The sequence below is a fragment of the Dreissena polymorpha genome, chromosome 2, assembly GCF_020536995.1.
Source record: "Dreissena polymorpha isolate Duluth1 chromosome 2, UMN_Dpol_1.0, whole genome shotgun sequence".
Taxonomy (NCBI): domain Eukaryota; kingdom Metazoa; phylum Mollusca; class Bivalvia; order Myida; family Dreissenidae; genus Dreissena; species Dreissena polymorpha.
This window is the reverse complement of record NC_068356.1, coordinates 68,008,613-68,028,050: the sequence shown is the minus strand read 5'-3', so window position 1 is coordinate 68,028,050 and position 19,438 is coordinate 68,008,613. Positions and strand designations below refer to the sequence as shown.

The following is a 19,438-nucleotide window of genomic DNA, read 5'->3' as shown; positions in this document are numbered from 1 at the left end:
ATTCATTGAATTGATATCCCCCGCCATTATACTTCTGGACACAAAAGTTTTCTGGACGGATGGACAAGGCCAGCGTGCATCATCTTCTTATCCATATATATACTCATACCAAGTTTCAATGAAATCCGTCAAAGCACTTCCATGATAGGGCTCCGGACACACAAAAAAGCATTTTTTTAAGATACAAAGGGCCATAACTCCTTTTTTTTATATGATGGTGTACAATGCCATTTGGCGTGCATCATCCTCTTATCCATATATATATACTCATACCAAGTTTCAATGAAATCCGTCAAAGCACTTCCAAGATATGGCTCCGGACACACAAAAAAGCATTTTTTCAAGATACAAAGGGCCATAACTCCGTTATTATATGATGTTGTACAATGCCATTTGGCGTGCATCATCCTCTTATCCATATATATATACTCATACCAAGTTTCAATGAAATCCGTCAAAGCACTTCCAAGATATGGCTCCGGACACAAAAGTGCCGGACGGACGGAAGGATGGAAAGACGGACGGACAGATGGACGGACAATGCCAAAACATATATTGTTATGTGACTGTCTATCTGTGTACAAAAGGTACTTGAGAGTTTGTGAAAACATCTATACATATACAAAATGTATACCTCAGAAATAAAATAAGATTTTCCATTTTTTCATAAACAACAAAATAACATAAATTATATCCAACAACAACACAACAGATTAAACAATTTGTTTTCTAATTCCATTTTTTGCTCACTGAATCATAACCTTAAAATGTTTGTTACAACATTTGCCATTCGTATGATAAAATATCTAATAGACTCAAGCTATGCCTTAATCTTATGCTAGCAATCAAACAAAATACAAGTACTTTCCTACTAACAAATTAGCACAACGCAAAATAGTTTGGATTCAATATTACATGCAATAAAACAGCAAACACAGATGCAGAAAAATATGAATTACGACAGAAATACTCAAACCTGCGAACTGCTGAGGGACTTTCCTCGTGAATACTGTAGTAACATTTCAAAGAACCCACACTTAATGCACAAAACTAGCATATATCTTCTTCACACAAAATCTTTTAAAAATTGGGCTTAAATTTGCAATTTCCAGACATCAGAGTTTATGAGCCTTTTCATGTACTGACACTTAATTAAGGGGTAACTTAAAAGCTACCATTTAAAAGCCCATCATTTAACAATATAGCTTAAAAAGATGGTTTCTTCTGTTAGACAAAATAAAAAATTATAACAATTAAACTTTAAATGTTCAAAAGTAATTCAAAAATGTAGAACTGAACTTGCCTGAAACCTTGGCTAAAACAAGACATTAAATAAGTGTTATTACTGCAAACACTGTCTGTATATAAATTAAGAAAATAATTAATTTTTTGAAGTAACATAAATACTCAAATTTAAAGAAAATTATGAAAAATATTGCGTAAAATAAAGTTAACACATAACAAGATATGTGTTTGTCAGAAACACTATGTCCCCTACTGCGCTGCTTTAAAGCTATATATATGATCTTTGATCTTGAATGATGACCTTGACCTTTCACCCCTCAAAAAGTGCAGCTCCATGAGATACACATGCATGCCAAATATCAAGTTGCTATCTTCAATATTGCAAAAGTTATGGCAAAATGTTAAAGTTGGAGCAAACAAACAAACAAACCAACCAACAGACAGGGAAAAAACAATATGTCCCCCACTTATTGTTGTGGGGGACATAAACAAGAGCACCGCATAAACGGGTGCCACGCTCGGTTGCCAAAGCTTGTCAGAATTTATTTTTTTTAGAGGTCACAGTGACTTGACCTTTGACCTAGTGACCCAAAATGGGTGCGGCATGTAGAACTCATCAAGGTGCATCTACATATGAAGTTTCAAAGTTGTAGGTGGAAGCACTTTGATTTTAGAGGCAATGTTAAGGTTTTTGTTAAAGTTTTATATAAGAGGTCACAGTGACCTTGACCTTTGACCTAGTGACCCAAAAATGGGTGTGGCATGTAGAACTCATCAAGGTGCAACTACGTATGAAGTTTCAAAGTTGTAGGTGGAAGCACTTTGATTTTAGAGCCTATGTTAAAGTTTGATATTAGAGGTCACAGTGACCTTGACTTTTGACCTAGTGACCCAAAAATGGGTGTGGCATCTAGACCTCATCAAGGTGCATCTACATATGAAGTTTTAAAGTTGTAGGTGGAAGCACTTTGATTTTAGAGGCAATGTTAAGGTTTTTGTTAAAGTTTGATATTAGAGGTCACAGTGACCTTGACCGTAGATCCTAGTGACCCAAAAATGGGTGTGGCATGTAGAACTCATCAAGGTGCAACTACATATGAAGTGTCAAAGTTGTAGGTGGAAGCACTTTGATTTTAGAGCCTATGTTAAAGTTTGATATTAGAGGTCACAGTGACCTTGACCTTTGACCTAGTGACCCAAAAATGGGTGTGTCGTGTAGAACTCATCAAGGTGCATCTACATATGAAGTTTCAAAGTTGTAGGTGGAAGCACTTTGATTTTAGAGCCAATGGTAAGGTTTTAGCACGACGCCTACAACGGACGGCGGACGAGCTGGCTATGACAATAGCTCGGGTTTTCTCCGAAAACAGCCTCGCATAAAATCAGTGTTCCTTATAGCAATAACCAAAATTTCAAAGTTAGATGTGGTATTTTAACATAGAATTAATGAGAAAATGCTTGTTTTTTGTTTTTCGTGCTACAATATATTCCATGTTAATTTCCCACCTACATATCTGAACACTTACGAGCAAACGCAAGACAGGCTATGGGCAGCATCGGAAGAACAACGTATTCATGAGAACTATGTTGTACTTCCAAAGCCAATATCTCATTCACTCATAAATGTACGGTTATAGCAGCACATGAAATAAATTATGACCAAACAAAAACTAGCATTTTGTATTGCATTTAATCTATGTTACTATATCACATCTATTGTTAAAAGTTTGGCTAATGCTATAAGCAACATTCAGGGCTTCCGCTGTCGTTCGCCAAATTCGCCGTTGGCGAAAGTTTCGCAAATTCGGCGAATAAAATTCTCGGTTGGCGAAAATGCTCGGCGAAACGTTTTTAAAATTCGGCGAATAAAATTCTCGGTTGGCGAAAATGCTCGGCGAAACGTTTTTTTGCCTGTCAAGTACCATCCCAGATAGTAAACTCTTTAACCGTCGACTGTGCGTCAATGCATCATCGTGTTATTAACCAGAAAATTTGATACGCAGTCTGCTGCAACACCGGTCAGAACCGGTCATCGAAACAAAGCAAACTTGCTGGTTCATTGTGTACTGGCAGTGACGTCACCATCTATGTATAGAACGCTTGCTGGTGTGAAAACAAAAGGTGTTATCGTACATCTTATCGGCTAAGATAAACAATAAACACTGATTAAAGACTGCTACCGATTCCAATCAATTTGAGTAATAGCAGTTAGCGAATTATCAACTAAGTCACACAATGAACGCAAGTAAAGAAATTGATAATTTGATTTTAATTTCGAGTAGTTTGTTAATTGTTTGCAATGTTTGTTAAAGATCATAGTCTTAATGTGTTGCAATTGTGAATGACGACAGGTTGATGGGAATATAAGCCTAAACATTGTCAGAATTGCGTTTTCCACTATGGCAACCTTAGGCAATACGCTGACGAATGTATTGAATCGGTCTAAAAAAAAATCAAATCTGACAATAGATCGTTCAAAGATATTTGGCTTTCGGAATTCATGTGGTTATATTATAACGCAAAATCAAAAAAGATGTTTTGCAAAATATGCATACAGTTTCAAAAATCATGTTCATTCACACCTTGGTGTAGTATGTTGAAAAAAGACAACATTTCAAAACACGAAAAATCAAAAGGTAATAAAAAAGAATGACAATCATTAATATTAAAATGTATATACATGAATATTGTTTATATTATTAATACTATATTAAAAATAACAATAATATTTTCATAATAAATATATATTGACACTTTTCAAAATGAGCTTTTTGTTTTGAAATTTAGCATATTTGATTTTGTTTATTTCAGATCACAAAGAGGCCTCACAAGCCTCTTTAGTCTGAAAACATCTATGACAAATGCGCAGGCTGCAGCAATATCCAAAAGTGAAGCGGCTGTGTGTCGGCTATGACTAATGTGTACTTTGCTGCACAACTGTGTTTTTTTGTTATGCACACATGATGATTATAGTAATAAACTTATTAAAGCTTCTTTGTTTAGTTTCTTCTTTAACACTACTGTAGCCTATACAACAGGCGGTTCCGAATGCTTTGCTAATACTTTGGCTACAGTTTCTAAAATTTGGCTACAAAAATATCCAGTTGGCTAAAATGTTGGCTACAGAAATTTTTGGGCCAGGGGAAGCCCTGAACATTTATTTGATATGTGTGACCTTTATTTTTCGAAATATAGTACGAAATATTTGTTGATTTTGAGTGTTCATGGGCTTCATTTCCAACCCTTAGATACTAATGAGCATCAAACAGCATAAAACCAGAACAGAATGCGAGTTTTTCGCAGGCTGTTCTGGTTTCCTGCTGGTTGCAAAAGCCATTCTCACTTTGCTATGGCTGGGGAAAGGTTAAAACTGCCCACACCAAGGTACACGAACTCAGAATACAAAATGAAATTCATCAGAATTGAAATGTTCACAATGCATACTGCCATCTTAAAGTTATCTTTGAGAACAAGTACAAAGTTTACGACGTAGAATTACACCACTAGAAATAGGGACGTCAAAGTTATGCAACACAACAAAGATGACTCACTGATGACAAGAACTTGTATGTCAGATGAGCATTTTCTGCCAGAACATCTGCAGCCAAATCATAGTACTGCAATAAAAACATTCACTTTTTCAAAAATGCATGCAATATGCAATACTATTTTCTTATGAAAGCAGATCCATACATTAGTTTATATAAATAAATGAGCCTTGATATGGGAAAACGGGGTTTAATGCTTGTGTGAAGTGTCATCCCAGCTTAGCCTGTGCAGTCTGCACAGGCTTTTTATGGCAGATACTGTTAAATAACATGGTATTTTTTTGTTTAACCCTTTACCACTTAGATACGTATTCTTACGCATTTGTAATCCCTTAAAAAAATTACATTTAATTTAAGACCGTTCTTTCTAGATTCAAGTTTTAAAGGCTTCATTTCCAACTCTAAGATACTGATGAGCAGCAAACAGCATAAAACCTGAACAGCCTGCAAGTTACTCGCAGGCTGTTCTGGTTTTATGCTGTTTGCACAATCCCTTCTGCAAAAATCCAGTTTAAGCGGAAAGTGTTGTCCCTGATTAGTGTGAAGACAGCATAGTCTAATCTGGGACGACACTTTACACATATGCATTTAGTCACGTTTTCCCAACGCGAAGCTAATATATAACATGCGCATTGAGCAGATATGGCAACAAGGATAATTTTCAGTTATAAGACATAATCAGTAAATTCAGTGATGTTTTTTTGTAAGAGCAGAATTCCCATCATTTCTAAACAGTTTTATGTACAGAAGTTATTTTACATGAACTTGAGATTTTTCTGGTTACACCCCAACACATCGATAGCACCATGCAAATAATCTATTCTATAATTATACTATAAAAGAAACCAGCTCATAGATTGTTTAATCATAAACAAACCGCTAAATGTCATTAAGTGATCTACACTCAAATACATAAAAAACAAGACATTTTTTAAAACAACCATTAAAAATACACTTATTAAATGATAATCATAATTTTGAATTTATTATGCTGTTTTAAACATAGTTATGCCCCTTTAAAAGCGACCTTAACTTCCTATAACCTGGAAAAGACTCATTTAAAGGCTGATTTCTCTAGACCCTTGCTCTGGGAAAACCAGCCTTAATGCGTGCGTGTAAAGTGTTGTTCCATATTTACTTGTTCAGTCCCCAGTTCTTATCTAGTAGGACACTTTCTGCTTTTATGGAATTCTTTGGGATACAACAACAACAACAACAATAAACACAATGGGTAATAAAGTTGTTAACAATTAGCGCTAATCATTACTATTCTACCTAAAAGACGTTAACGCATTCTTAACAGCTTTACTTCATTCAAATTTACAGCAAAATGTCACATGTTCGTTAAGTATATTATATAATGTGCACCCCTTTGTGTCACCACCTCATATTTCACATATACCACCCATCTCATATTTCACACATACTACCCATCTCATATTTAACATATACTACCAACCTCATATTTCACGTATACTACCCACCTCATATTTCACATATACTACCCACCTCATATTTCACATATACTTCCCACTTCATATTTTACATATACTACCCACCTCATATTTCACATATACTACCCACCTTGTATTTCACATATACTACCCACCATAGATTTCACATATACTACCCACCTCATACTTCACATATACTACCCACCTCATATTTCACATATACTACCCACCTCATATTTCACATATACTACCCACCTCATATTTCACATATACTACCCACCTCATATTTCACATATATTACCCACCATATATTTCACATATCCTACCTACCTCATATTTCACATATACTACCCACTTCATATTTCACATATACTACCTACCTCATATTTCATATATACTACCCACCTCATATTTCACATATACTACCCACCTTGCATTTCATGTATACTACCCACCTCATATTTCACATATACTACCCACTTCATATTTCACATATACTACCTACCTCATATTTCACATATACTATCCACCTTATATTTCACATATACTACCCACCTCATATTTCACATATCCTACCCACCTCATATTTCACATATACTACCCACCTCATATTTCACATATACTACCAACCTCATATTTCACATATACTACCCACCTCATTTTTCACATATACTACCAACCTCATATTTCACATATACTACCCACCTCATAGTTCGCATATACTACCCACCTCATATTTCACATATAATACCAACCTCATATTTCAATAATACTACCCACCTCATATTTCACATATAGTATCAGCAGATTGCCGAACGTCTCTGGTGGGAAGGGGTTCTGCTGCAGGAGGAACTGCAGTTTTTCAAAGCCCTGGGTCGGGTCCTGGTCCATGTTCATGAGTGCTTGGTTGTGGAGGGAGACTGCATCCAGTTCCTCCTCTCCACGTGGCGGCATGTCGGTCAGGGCCTCGCACGCCGCCTCAACTGAAAATAAGTTGATCATATGTGTCTTGTTCTGTGAAAATTGGGCAAACTGCATATGCGTAAAGTGTTGTCCCAGATTAGCCTGTGCAGTCCGCACAGGCTAATCAGGGATGACACTTTCCGCTTTAATGGTATTTCCGCTTTAATGGTATTCTTTGTTAAAAGGAACTCCCTTTTTACCGAAAATCTAGTTTAAGCGGAAAGTGTTGTTTCACATAACAAGACACATAAAGTCTGATTTTCAAGGTAGAGGAAGTGAAGTTTAGAATAATCAGCCATTTTTTAAAAGAAAGTTTTACATTTTCATTTTGAAATATCAGTTATATAATGTATTATTCAACATTCTATCACCTTTTTTACAAATTAATGTAGAATAAAACATGTTTTCTACATTTAACATATTTTTATCCAGTATGAAAATATGTATCTTTTCATTAATATATTTAACATGTATTTATAATATTTAACATTGCACGCAAAATGTTTATCCTGCCTTTAACATATTTATTTGTTATAAACATATTTATCATGTATTTAACACAATATCATTTATCATATACTTAGTGTATTAATCATGTGTTTAACATATTTATCATGGGTTCAATACAGTTATCATGTATTTAACATATTTTTTGTGTGTTAAACATACTGATACAGGCCAACAAGGTTTAACTGCAGTTTCAGTGCAGTGATCTACATGTACCAGTATATTATCACAAAACTGTCAAAACACTGCACTGGTCAATTTACAAACAAGCTTTTTTACATTTCAGATTTATTTACTATAAACACTGTAAGTGGATTTATATGTTTATTAAAAATCAAGTTCACATTTCTTGTATAAAAATATGAATTTCCCCCAAAAGACTTATAATGGTCACCATCTTGGAAGCACTGCCATCTTGGAAGCACTGTCATATTTGGGACAGAAAGTGTAGGTCAATATTTTGCATATTTTTTTAATTAATCAAACATATTAATTTTTCACTGGAAAGAAAAAGTTTCTGCTAATAAAATATTTCATGAAAATAATTCAGACCTGTTCATGAGTGTTTTTTTTATATAAATTATTCGACTTTCGAGTTTTATAGTCATGTACAATTTTTGTAGAGGGTCAGCTGACGATCACATGACATGTAATGGCCAGATCAATAGCAGTCTCTAAGGTATTTTTTTGTAACAAAGAGAATTTATCAATAGCACCTAATTGGATGATGATATTGTAACTTACTGTCCATACAATATGGTAAAAATAGGACTATAAGGAAATCAGAGGGTCGACAATACACTGGTTTGTATTTACTTTCTTGCCAAATCTTTGGCAATATACACATGTAACAAGAAAATTGAAATTCGACCATCACTGATTAACAAAATGTGTAGGAACCAGAACAATCAATTTAACTCAGGGAAAACTAAAGACAAACAATAATTCTTTAAGATGTTAACAATGAACCTTGCTTACCATACTCACCTGCATTTGTATCCCCTCTCAGAGTTGCATTTGCTAATATGTGAGTATGAAATCAAGCCACTTTGAAAACAATAAGACACTAGGCAAAACTTGTAAGGCACAAGTTGGTGCTTGTTAACTTTTGTCGCATTTAAGGTCACATCAAGGAAAAAAACTCCCAAGAATGTTATAAAACCCCCTTTTAAAACTTCCCTTGCAGGGAATATGGCAATAACATAGCACAAAACTCAAATTTGTAAATCAATTGCCTGGCCCAAGTAATCACCGTTCTGTCTTATTTGTCTAAATTAGATCATTAATGACTATCAGGAATTTAACTCACACAGTAAGTATATGGAGGAAACATAAAGGGGGGGGGGGGCATCTAGAAAGTAGATCAATTCCAAGACTGCAATTTATTTACGTGTTGTTGTAAATAATAGGAGAATAACAGTTAATGCCGCTCGATCATTTCACTCTGGCTCAAGTGAAATGATACCGTTCTATCATTTAACTTTGTCTAAGAGAAAATTAGGGGAGACTAACGTTAATAATTTGTTTTAACAATATGTTAACAATGACATAATAACATATATATACAATTAAGCGTCAAGGATGCGGAACTAAAACACTCTTTTCTAACTACAGCAGTAAGGGACAATGGTGGAATCATATGACCTCATATTTATGTAGTAAAAATAAAAAACAAGAGCACCGCCTTGCGGGTGCAGACCGCTCATCTATTTTCTTTTTAAAGGTGAAGGGACTCTCATTTTCAATCACAAAGGAGGGAGGAGTGGAGTGAAGAGGGGTGTATAGTGTGGGGTTGTGGACATTTATTACATTATCTTCCAAAAAAGCGAGAAAAAAAAAAAAAAAAAAAAATCGCGGGGGGGGGGGGGGGGGTGGGGGTTGGGTGCGATGGTTGGACGGTATTTCAAACATAACCGTTTAAAAAAAAAATGGGGGGGGGGTATAGTGTGAGGGTGTGGTGATAATTTGTGAGATGATCTTAAAAAAAAAAAAAAAAATAAAAAAAAAATAAAAAAAAAACTTGGGGGGGGGGGGGGGTGGGGTGGGGGGGTGGGGTGGGGGGTATAGTGTGAGGGTGTGGTGGTCATTTGTGAGATGATCTTAAAAAAAAAAAAAAAAAAAAAAAAAAAAATTAGGGGGGGGGGGAGGGGGGAGGGGGGGAGGGGGGGGAGGGCATGGGGGATGGTTTGGGTGAAGTCTATTGTGGTATGTCAGGTAAGAGTAGTTTCATCAAAGTATCAATCAAATCTAATCATAAATAAAGAAGTTATGGCAATTTTAGCAAAATTTAATAATTTGACCTTGAGAGTCAAGGTCATTCAAAGGTCAAAGTAAAATTCAAGTTGCCAGGTACAGTACCCTCATGATAGCATGTAAGTATTTGAAGTTTGAAAGCAATAGCCTTGATACTTCGAGTGGATCGAAACACAAAATTTAACCATATATTAAAAGTTACTAAGTCAAAAAAGGGCCATAATTCCGTAACAATGACAACCAGAGTTATGCAACTTGTCCTTTTACTGTACCCTTATGATAGTTTGTGAGTGTTCCAAGTATGAAAGCAATATCTATGATACTTTAGGGGTAAAGTGGACCAAAACATAAATCTTAACCAAATTTTCAATTTTCTAAGTATAAAGGGCCCATAATTCCGTCCAAATGCCAGTCAGAGTTACATAACTTTGCCTGCACCGTCCCCTTATGATAGTTCATAAATCTTGCAAGTATGAAAGCAATAGCTTTGATACTGTAGGAATAAAGTGGACCTAAACACAAAACTTTATCAAATTTTCAATTTTCTAAGTATAAAAAGGGCACATAATTCTGTCAAAATGCCAGTCAGAGTTACATTACTTTGCCTGCACAGTCCCCTTATGATAGTTAGTAAGTGTTGCAAGTATGAAAGCAATAGCTTTGATGCTTAAGAAATAAAATGGACCTAAACACAAAACTTAACCAAAATTGTCAATTTTCTAAGTATAAAAAGGGCACATAATTCTGTCAAAATGCATGCCAGAGTTATCTAACTTTGCCTGCCCAGTCCCCTCATGATAGTAAGTAAGTGTACCAAGTTTGAATGCAATAGCATTGATACTTACTGAGAAAAGTGGAACTAAACGCAAAACTTAACCAAAATTTTCAATTTTTTAAGTATAAAAAGGGCACATAATTCTGTCAAAATGCACGCCAGAGTTATCTAACTTTGCCTGCCCAGTCCCCTCATGATAGTAAGTAAGTGTACCAAGTTTGAATGCAATAGCATTGATACTTTCTGAGAAAAGTGGACCTAAACGCAAAACTTAACCGGACGCCGACGCCAACGCCAACGCCAACGCCGACGCCGACGCCAAGGTGATGACAATAGCTCATAATTTTTTTTCAAAAAATAGATGAGCTAAAAAATGCTGCACACTGTGTCTGTCAGGCAAAGCTCGCACATTTCATTTTTTATCGTTAAAACCTAGTAAATATATAGAGATATTATGTACTTCACAAAGCTAACCATAATTTTAAGTACATAAAGGGGCACGTTAGAGTTATGTTACTTGGTCAGTTACCTTGCACAATGGCCCTTAACACATATTTGAAGTTTTGATTAAAAACTGTGGTTAAAATGGTAAAATGAAGATGTTGCACATTTACCTTAACCAAATCTTGTATAATATAAAGGGGCCATAACTCTGCTAAATTGCTTAGTTATGAAACTTGGTCAGTGACCTCATATGACCCCCAAAGACATGTGATAAGTTTTTATTGAATAACTGTTGCAGAAACAGTGATAGGGATACGGTAACCAAATTCCTGAGCACTAAAGGGGGGCTTATCTCTTCTAAATTGCAGGTCAGATGAATTGAACTTAGTCAGTGACCTCACAACATAACCCAGAACAAATGTGTTGCGTTTGACTGCCTGTAGTTGAAACAGTGAAATAGACATGATGCATGTTATTCACAGGGAGGATGCCCACTCAAACATTTGGGTAAGTAATAAAGCTCTGACTATTTGGTTCATAACTGAGCCGACTAAAATCCCTTATAGATGCCGTAAACACATAATTAATTTTTAAATGACTAGGAATCTTACTTTCAAATTTATATGTGGGGTTTAAAGTATCAACTTCATGATACAAGTAAGTTACTTTATGTTTGCAATTTATTATTAGGGAGTGGGTTAATCAGGCACGTAAGTAATGTCAAAGGACATGCAATGCAGCTTACAGTTCTTCAGCTGGTACTCGATGGCAGCCTTGAGGTTGAAAGCCTCCACCAGGGCTGTCTCATGGAGAGTCAGTGAGTTACCGACGCTGCGGACATCGATACCCTCAGTTGTCATGCCGACGCTCAACTCTGAAATATACACAGGAATAAAAAAATATGAAGAATTTACAGTGGTATAATCTATCAATATGCCAAATTTGCCACCATGACGGTTGTTATCTTGGATAGTTACTGTTTGCAAAAAAAAATGTGTGAAAAACCTGAACAAACAACTTTAAAAATCACCTTCCAAAAAGCTCTAATTTGACTTAAGACACCAGTTAGACACAAAAGTTGAATCAAAATAGGTTTGGAATTAAAAGTTTATCCATACATTACAATGGAAAGGATACACTATGGAAGGAATTTTGATGTAAAACACAACGTGTCAACAAGAGGCAACCTCTAACATTCGAGCAGTACAACAGACACAGTAGATGATGGGGGCATAAAATAAGCCTTCAAAACCACATTTCTTCACATGTAAACACCTGGATGTTCTTTTATGCCTTTCTCTATAATGTCGGCAATGTGCTTGAGGGCTGGGGCATACTTCTTCATCATGTAGTGACACAGGGCGATGTTGTAGGCCAGGTCAGGCTTGAACCCAAGTATCTGGATAGCCGTGGTGAACTTCTGACACGCCTCCTGGTACCTGTGCTCCTGTGTAGAAACAACATGTAGTTTAGAATTAATGTTACTGTAAAATAATTGCATTGGTCTGCATGAAATGGCGTGGTTTTACAAAAAATTACTTTTGCATTGACTAGAAAATTTGTGGATAAGAATTTTCAAAAAAAAAAGATTTTTTTTTCAGTCATTTTCTGATGTCTTTGTGCTTTATTTGTGGATCGGTCAACCCATACAATCATAGAATATTAATGTCACATAAATAATAATGATTTTGAAGTATTTGTATACACTTCATTAAGTAAAATCTGGATTCTTCACGAGATATTCTTGATTTTGTTTCCATGGAAGAACCAGTACTTGGTATGGTTCTAAGAAAAGCAAATCATATCGCATTTTTGTATGTATCAAACTAGTTTAACCCTTCCCATTTAGATACGCACTTTCATGCATTACTAGTCCATAAGAAAATCAAATAAAATTTAATAAAATGTATTTATTTCTAGATTTCGGTTTTACAGGCTTCATTTATAACCTGGTGATACTGATGAGCAGCAAACAGCATGAAACCTGAACCGACTGTGAAATACTCCCTGGGGGTGCTGGTTTTATGCTGATCGCATATAGCCACTCTCACTTTGCTTCTGAGCAGGAAAGTGTTTAAATAAAACGCATTTGTATTTTATCGATTGTCTCTAAGGGCTGATGACTCATGAGGCATGTTTAAATTTGTGTTCATGGTGAAGCAGTACATGTACTTGGTACTGTATGAGGAAAGTTATTCATGGAGCACCTTTGCAGGGATCAAACTAGTTTAAGTAGGAACCATCTATGTTAAAATCTATAAATTATTGTTGGTTTTTAAACGAGATAATCCCAATTGCATTTTCCGGCTAGAACATATACTTGGTATTGCCAGAGAAAGATTAACACATTCAAGAAGGTACATGTATTCAAGCAAATTTCCTGATCACAAGGTAGACACCATATTTATTATTCCAAATAAACAACATGACGTAACATCAATTTGGTTCACCTCAAAACATATTATGACATTTTCACATGTAATAAACAAGAGAAAAAACAATTCCATCTAAAACAATTAATGTTAAAATTGTGCGATTTTGCAAAATCTCTACTATTTGTTTTCCCTTAAATACTTTTATATTTTACCAGATCTAGAACATATGCATTAGTTAGACATTTATTTTCTGGGTTTAATGAACACGCAAAAGATAGGTCTCAAGACGAATAATATTGGTTACACAGTATATATTGTCTTACCTTAAACAGCAGGCAACCCAGGTTGATTTCTGTGTCCGGATCATCTGTGGGACATTGCTCAACAAGACTCTGAAATACAGCCGCACTTTATATATGAGATAGGCTCTAGGAGAATGGATTTATTATATGTGCATTAAGAGTTGTCCCAGATAAGCCTGTGCAATCTGCACAGGCTTATATTGGACGACACTTTCCGCTATTAAAGAATTTTTGTTTGTTAGCCCTTTGCAAGTTTATGCGGAAAGTGTCGCCCTTGATTAGCATGTGCACAGGCTAATCTGTGATGACACTTTGCGCACATGCATAAAGCCCCATTTTACAATGCAAGGCACATTTAAACTTTTAAGCAATATTTTACTTCAAATCAACTTGAGTCATAATTGTCATGTGATGCAGGACCAAAAAAGATACTTAACAGATAAAAAAGAACTGTCTAAACTGACACTAAGAATGAAAAGTACACATGAGATGACTGGACGTGTCTATTTTTCCATATGTTTATCTTTAAAAGATGGGATGGTTATTTAAATGTGTGATATTGTTCAGGGGTATATCATTACACTTGCCCACTTGAATCATCAATTAAAATTTTGAAATACTTTCCCAACCGGACAACCCTTTTTTTAGACCAGTCTGCACCTTTATATTGTAACAGATGCTTGTCTGGTAGCAACATGATTAAGCTGAGTTGTTACTTGATACTTCATAATGCAATAATCATACTATACTGTTTTCACAGTAACAAGCTAATTTGCTGTCATGTAAGGTAAATATTTATATTGGCATCATTGATATTCCAAACAATATCAAAGCAGATTGATATTCACTAATTATTTGGGGAAAAATCACGTTATGGAAGGATATCTAAGCAAAACTGGAAACTTACAGCAACTGCAAATATTAATCAGGGCATAATGATTTTGTCAGTTGGTAGACGTGTGGATTAATATTCCCACATTTTGACATCCATGTTGTTGTTATCAATCTTCTCGCACACAGATACAATATATCAAACTTCCAGCATGCATACCTTAGCTCCAGGCAAATCTTCTTCACCATATTTTATGGCAGCTTGAAGTTTGACCACCTGAAATTAAATGGTTAATGAGGTACAAAAAATCTTTGCAGAAAGAGCAAATGTGTAAAATATTTATTATTTAAACAAAAAATAACATAAGAGTGGAAAGTGTTGCCACGGATTTGGCTCTTCCTGTGCAGACTGCACAGGCTAATCTTGGCAGACACTTTAATCACAAGAATCATGCCCAGTTTTCCTTTAGCAAGGCTCAGTTAATCAAACCTCTGCCTGCCTAGCTGGGTTGTCCATCTGGCAGAAGACCTCTAAGCATTGTAATTATAACTTATTATTATTGATCTCACAACAAAAATCCATTCATCATAACAATAAGCTGCCTACCTCAGCCTGCCTGGCAGGGATATCCATCTGACAGGCAACCTTCATTGCCTCCTGGTACAGGCAGGCCTTGTAGAGGGCCTGTGCGTAGTACAGCTTGTAGTCCTCTATCTCTGGGTGCATGATAGACAGCTGTTCGTAGCAGTCAGAGGCGTTTACAAAGTCCTGCTTCTGGTAGTAGCAGTAGCCAAGAAGGGACAGGGCTGCCCTGGACTGTGTTTGGAAATATTTAAAATTACTTTGGTTTATCCTATTGATTTCAGTTTGAGTGCTTGGAAAGCCTTAGACTTATAGATAGACCCTCCCTGGCCTTGACATTTACTTCAGACCGACTGACCGAGTTAATCAAAACATAGATGTGGACAAGGGAAAAAGGTAAAGGTCTTATTTGTCATGTATTTCTATACTCTTAAGTCTAATAGCTATATTTCCCAATATATGACAGGCGAACATCAATTCGGATATTTGGCACTGAATAAGGGAAAAAATGTTGCCTTTGGAAATATGACAAAAGAAAGGACATAAACTGAGCAAAAATAGCCCTGTGAACACACTTTGTAGAGGACCTCTTGATTATACTACATGCAAAATTATAAAAGCGATTGGCTTGGTGATTTCAGACAAGATTCTTTTAAGCAGCAATATTAGTAGCTAGATCACTCTGTACAGTACTAATGCTTTGCTGATAAACGAGCATGTCTTTATTTTTAAACAACGTAGCACTGACATACCCTCTGATGAGTCTGTAACTGAGTGTTCAACACCTGCACAGCTTCGCTAAACCTCTGGTCTTTGATCTGAATAAAAATACCTGGTATTGCAAAATAAAAGAGTGCCAACGTTTTAAGGTTTGAGCTACATTGATCTGAGGACTATGTATAAATTTTGTAAAAAAATGTTAGCACAGAAAAGAATGTTAACAGTTTATAACCTCATTCTCGAACACTAGAAACACACCACACAACTTCACAAGATGTCATAAGAATTTTTTCCGCTATCAGCGAAGTACATTTTGATGCAAACAATCACATATGAAAGTAAAATAAAATAATACCATTCCATATATGGTTGACGTAAATTCGCCTTCTTTAATTTGAATTTGGGCCATGATGACTGTTACTTTTACAACTGTCAAAACTGTTAGTAGTGCGTCGTCAGGAATGCTTTGCAATGCGCATGCGCCTAGGTGATTGATACCAACTAGACACGCGTGTTTATCAAGTTACCAACCGATTTGTTATAATCAATTTCCGTGAAACAACAAAATTAATATTTCACTTAGCACATTTTAAGCAAGCAAGTAAGCTAACCTTAGTTACATTGGTATTTTTGCTTTAATAGTTTTAAATTATAAAATACATTTCTTAGTTAATTCAGAGAACTAGTTTATCTGGTTAATTATATACTGTATTGATGAAAAAATATGCTCACAATTGTTTGTTTTGTGTTTAATAATGCTAAAGAGGGGCTAACACGGCTTTGACTACATTAGAGCTTTCGGTTGATTAACTTTGGTTGTTTACATTACAGCACAGAACCAGGGACCTATAGGTCCCTGACAGAACATATCGCTCATTCATCATAAAATTATCAGTTGCGGAGCAAGAGAAACATTAAAGGCGTGGCAAACCATAAGCTGATTAGGTTTGGGAGTCGAGGACATGTCCCACGTAAATTTGTGTTTATCTGGAAAATATTTGTAGCGTTTCTTATGCCACTAATATCACGATCGAACATAAAATCACACGAATCATCGTCGCTCTTAAAAGGTTTATTAGCTGCCTTAAGTTACAAGTTTTATAACTAATGTAAATCATTTAGTGTAATCAAACAGCTAGCGATTCAGTACTTACGACAGGCACACATGTTTTGGGGTTAAAGAGACTTGTGTCTGCATTTATTTGCAGTTGATTGTTTTCGTATATAGAAGTGTGTACGTGTCATTGTTCATCAAGAACATTCGGATTTTTATTCCGTTTGGCGATATAATTTATGATACTTGTAACATGAGTTACGAGTAATATTGTGAGATATAAGGTAGGAGACGTTAGGCTATGTGCAGCACAAATGCGTTAGGAACGCAAGGTTACGTCGGAATGATGCACTCGTTTGTGTGTGTATCAGAGTTTATTTACAGGTCCTACATGATGCACTCGTTCATTGACCGCTCGTTACTATAGTCCTACTGCGCTTGATTGGTTTTGTCATAAACTACTACGCCAATGAGATGCTTGACGCGGTGTAGTCGAATTTGTTCTTGTATGTCTAATACTCTGACCAACGACATTCATCGTCATTAAGCTCAATCGTTTTTTTCTAGCTGTGTTCTTTCTGAGATATGAATGTGTGTTTTTTATTCTACTATTTTTTTCAAACGGGAACTAGCCAAACCATGAAATATTTTCACGTCCAATCAACTATAACGCATACGTTAATCACAGTTTAATAAGAATTCCTTAGTATTAATAGCATTTCTACATCAAATAAAAAGTGTTTTATCCGCAGTCTACCGGTATGTTCTTTTGAGTCGTACACGCTGATTTTAGAAACGCCTTTTAAATAAGTATTATTAAAAAAAAATATTCATAATAGTCAACCTAGGCGTGTTCTCGTTGTAATATACATATTTTATTCATTTGTACTGCTTGCATTTAATCATGAGTTCATCCGTGAGGCATTTTTCATATATATTAAACGGGACGTGTATAAGCATGCCACTAGACTTGAGTGAGCACTTAGTTGAAAATGTACTACACCTTAACTTAATGGTTTAAGAATAAAGAATATTGAAATTATTTACTTAAAAAATACTGAATAAAATCTGCATATATTCCCTTTACAGTAATTGCGACAACAAGCCTCTCAATATTGTAGCGTGTAATGTTGGCTAGGTGTGTCAACGTACTTCCAATGGTCGGTTGGTCAAGTAATACCGGTAATTATATAAGGGATATAATTATGTAAAGAAGATTATGTATAACAAACTATGGGAACATGGAATTTCTAACGAAACATGCAATACACAATTAACTATACATGTTAATCTACAATAAAATATACATTGAAACATTTCTATGGCGAAGCGTTCTGTACGCAATACTCGTAAACCAAAATTCAATTTCAAACGTCAACTTTAAGCAGGAAGGCAATGCATTATAAATTGTCTTAAGCGAAACTTTGTCAGCTTCAGTGAAATTTCAAATTACTACAGTAGTGAAAAAATGAGACGTGGTTTCGCGCGCAAGAATCAGGTCTTAGATCTATTGACATGGTAAAAATTCACAAAAAATAATGGCAATCGCTTCTTTATATGCTGGACAACTTGCATCAAACACACTAAGAGCTTGACCGAGTTCATCGATTCTGATTATCGCCAAATATTTTTTTAATTATCTTACCTCTTTGAAAAATGCATGGATTTCCTTCCTAAATCCGCCGGGTGGCTAAAATGTTTGTTTAAATATTCTCAACATTATCACAAAAAAAACTTAATTAAGTTACACAAGACATGTTAGGGAGTGGAGGTTTGGGTCCATGCTTCCCGTGAAAAAAAAAACATTAATAAGTTCTCTTATATGCGTTTTAGAGATAATTGGCTATATATGTGCAGCGAAATTTATGCGAAAATAGCATACGTTTTGCCAATTAGCAGACAACCAACCAAGTCGCATTTTTGCTTGTATATTGCGATACTAGTTTTATATATTTCAAGATGCCCTTGACAGCTCCAAGACCTGCAACAAAGCCAAACTTCGTAATAGCAAATGTAAATAGAGCGGCATTGAAATAACCATAGTTGAGTCCATTTTTCCGCGTGTATTGTTTTTAATTAACATCTCTAAAAAAACTTCAGTTCTTTACTGTTTACCATAGCAGCTTCACTCTAAAATATATCTTCAATGGCCTCTTTGTATGGCTTTGTCGAATATTTGAAACAAAAATGATATTGAATCATTAAACCATCTTTATAATATGTCCATTTATTATTAATTTCATCTGAAGCATGACAAATGGCCAAGTTAAGCTCGATTTGTCATTGGCGGCTCGTGTATTACTTAAATGTACCCCTGGGTATTCTTAAGTATACTTAAATGTACCCCGTGAACGGAAAATATACTGAAACGTACCCGATAATTT

General features: G+C 35.4%; 1 protein-coding gene across 3 annotated transcripts in view; it reads right to left on the bottom strand.

The window, feature by feature from the left end:
- Positions 1–16,488, bottom strand: part of LOC127867453 (tetratricopeptide repeat protein 30A-like) — a 34,850-nt gene extending 18,362 nt beyond the window's left edge. Inside the window, exons 1-10 of one of the 3 annotated variants that reach the window (XM_052408610.1) lie at positions 16,356–16,488; positions 16,033–16,098; positions 15,305–15,514; positions 14,918–14,974; positions 13,888–13,956; positions 12,465–12,636; positions 11,935–12,063; positions 8,696–8,737; positions 7,028–7,230; positions 4,797–4,862 (exon numbers count right to left, since the gene is read on the bottom strand). In XM_052408610.1, the coding sequence (XP_052264570.1) occupies positions 4,797–4,862; positions 7,028–7,230; positions 8,696–8,737; positions 11,935–12,063; positions 12,465–12,636; positions 13,888–13,956; positions 14,918–14,974; positions 15,305–15,514; positions 16,033–16,098; positions 16,356–16,409 (1,068 nt within the window). In that variant the 5' untranslated portion in view covers positions 16,410–16,488. The remainder of the gene's footprint in view (positions 1–4,796; positions 4,863–7,027; positions 7,231–8,695; positions 8,738–11,934; positions 12,064–12,464; positions 12,637–13,887; positions 13,957–14,917; positions 14,975–15,304; positions 15,515–16,032; positions 16,099–16,355) is intronic. The other 2 variants (XM_052408611.1, XM_052408612.1) reach the window with 2 other exon arrangements.
- Between the last annotated feature and the right edge of the window lie 2,950 nt (positions 16,489–19,438).